At 46.5% G+C, this 419-nt stretch overlaps 1 protein-coding gene across 1 annotated transcript in view; it reads left to right on the forward strand.

Moving 5' to 3' along the window:
- Positions 1 to 419, forward strand: part of LOC119593592 (A disintegrin and metalloproteinase with thrombospondin motifs adt-1-like) — a 60,261-nt gene that overhangs the window by 49,433 nt on the left and 10,409 nt on the right. Inside the window, exon 12 of the mRNA XM_037942546.1 lies at positions 253 to 359. Within this exon, the coding sequence (XP_037798474.1) occupies positions 253 to 359 (107 nt within the window). The remainder of the gene's footprint in view (positions 1 to 252; positions 360 to 419) is intronic.

Below are 419 nucleotides of genomic sequence, written 5' to 3' on the forward strand. Positions count from 1 at the left end.
AAAATGGAAATATCATTGACAATTATTGATCATGTTGATGAAGAAATTAGATAGATAATGCTACAGCATTACTGAAATTATAAGATTACTGATTATTGATGCAAGCAGCAGCAAGCTGTTGTCGAAAACTGAAGAATTGCTGAGTCATAACGAGTATCAAAAATAGACAAAGCCTAATAACAGAAGCAGCAAAAGTACACAAACTACAATACAGAAAAAAAGCCTATTTTTCAAGCGATCTCCACTTCCCAGGACGGCGCAAGCAGAGTGCCTGCGGGACTCGGCGCGGCCTCTGCGTGAGCCGCTCAACCACGAGCAGTATTCCCCGCCGGGGCAGCGGTTCTCGGCCGACCAGCAGTGTGAGTGCGGGCGGGGGGGGGGGGGTCTGTGCATGGTTGCCTTTTGGTTTCATCTGTTTA

The sequence above is a fragment of the Penaeus monodon genome, chromosome 32, assembly GCF_015228065.2.
Source record: "Penaeus monodon isolate SGIC_2016 chromosome 32, NSTDA_Pmon_1, whole genome shotgun sequence".
In the NCBI taxonomy this organism is placed as follows: domain Eukaryota; kingdom Metazoa; phylum Arthropoda; class Malacostraca; order Decapoda; family Penaeidae; genus Penaeus; species Penaeus monodon.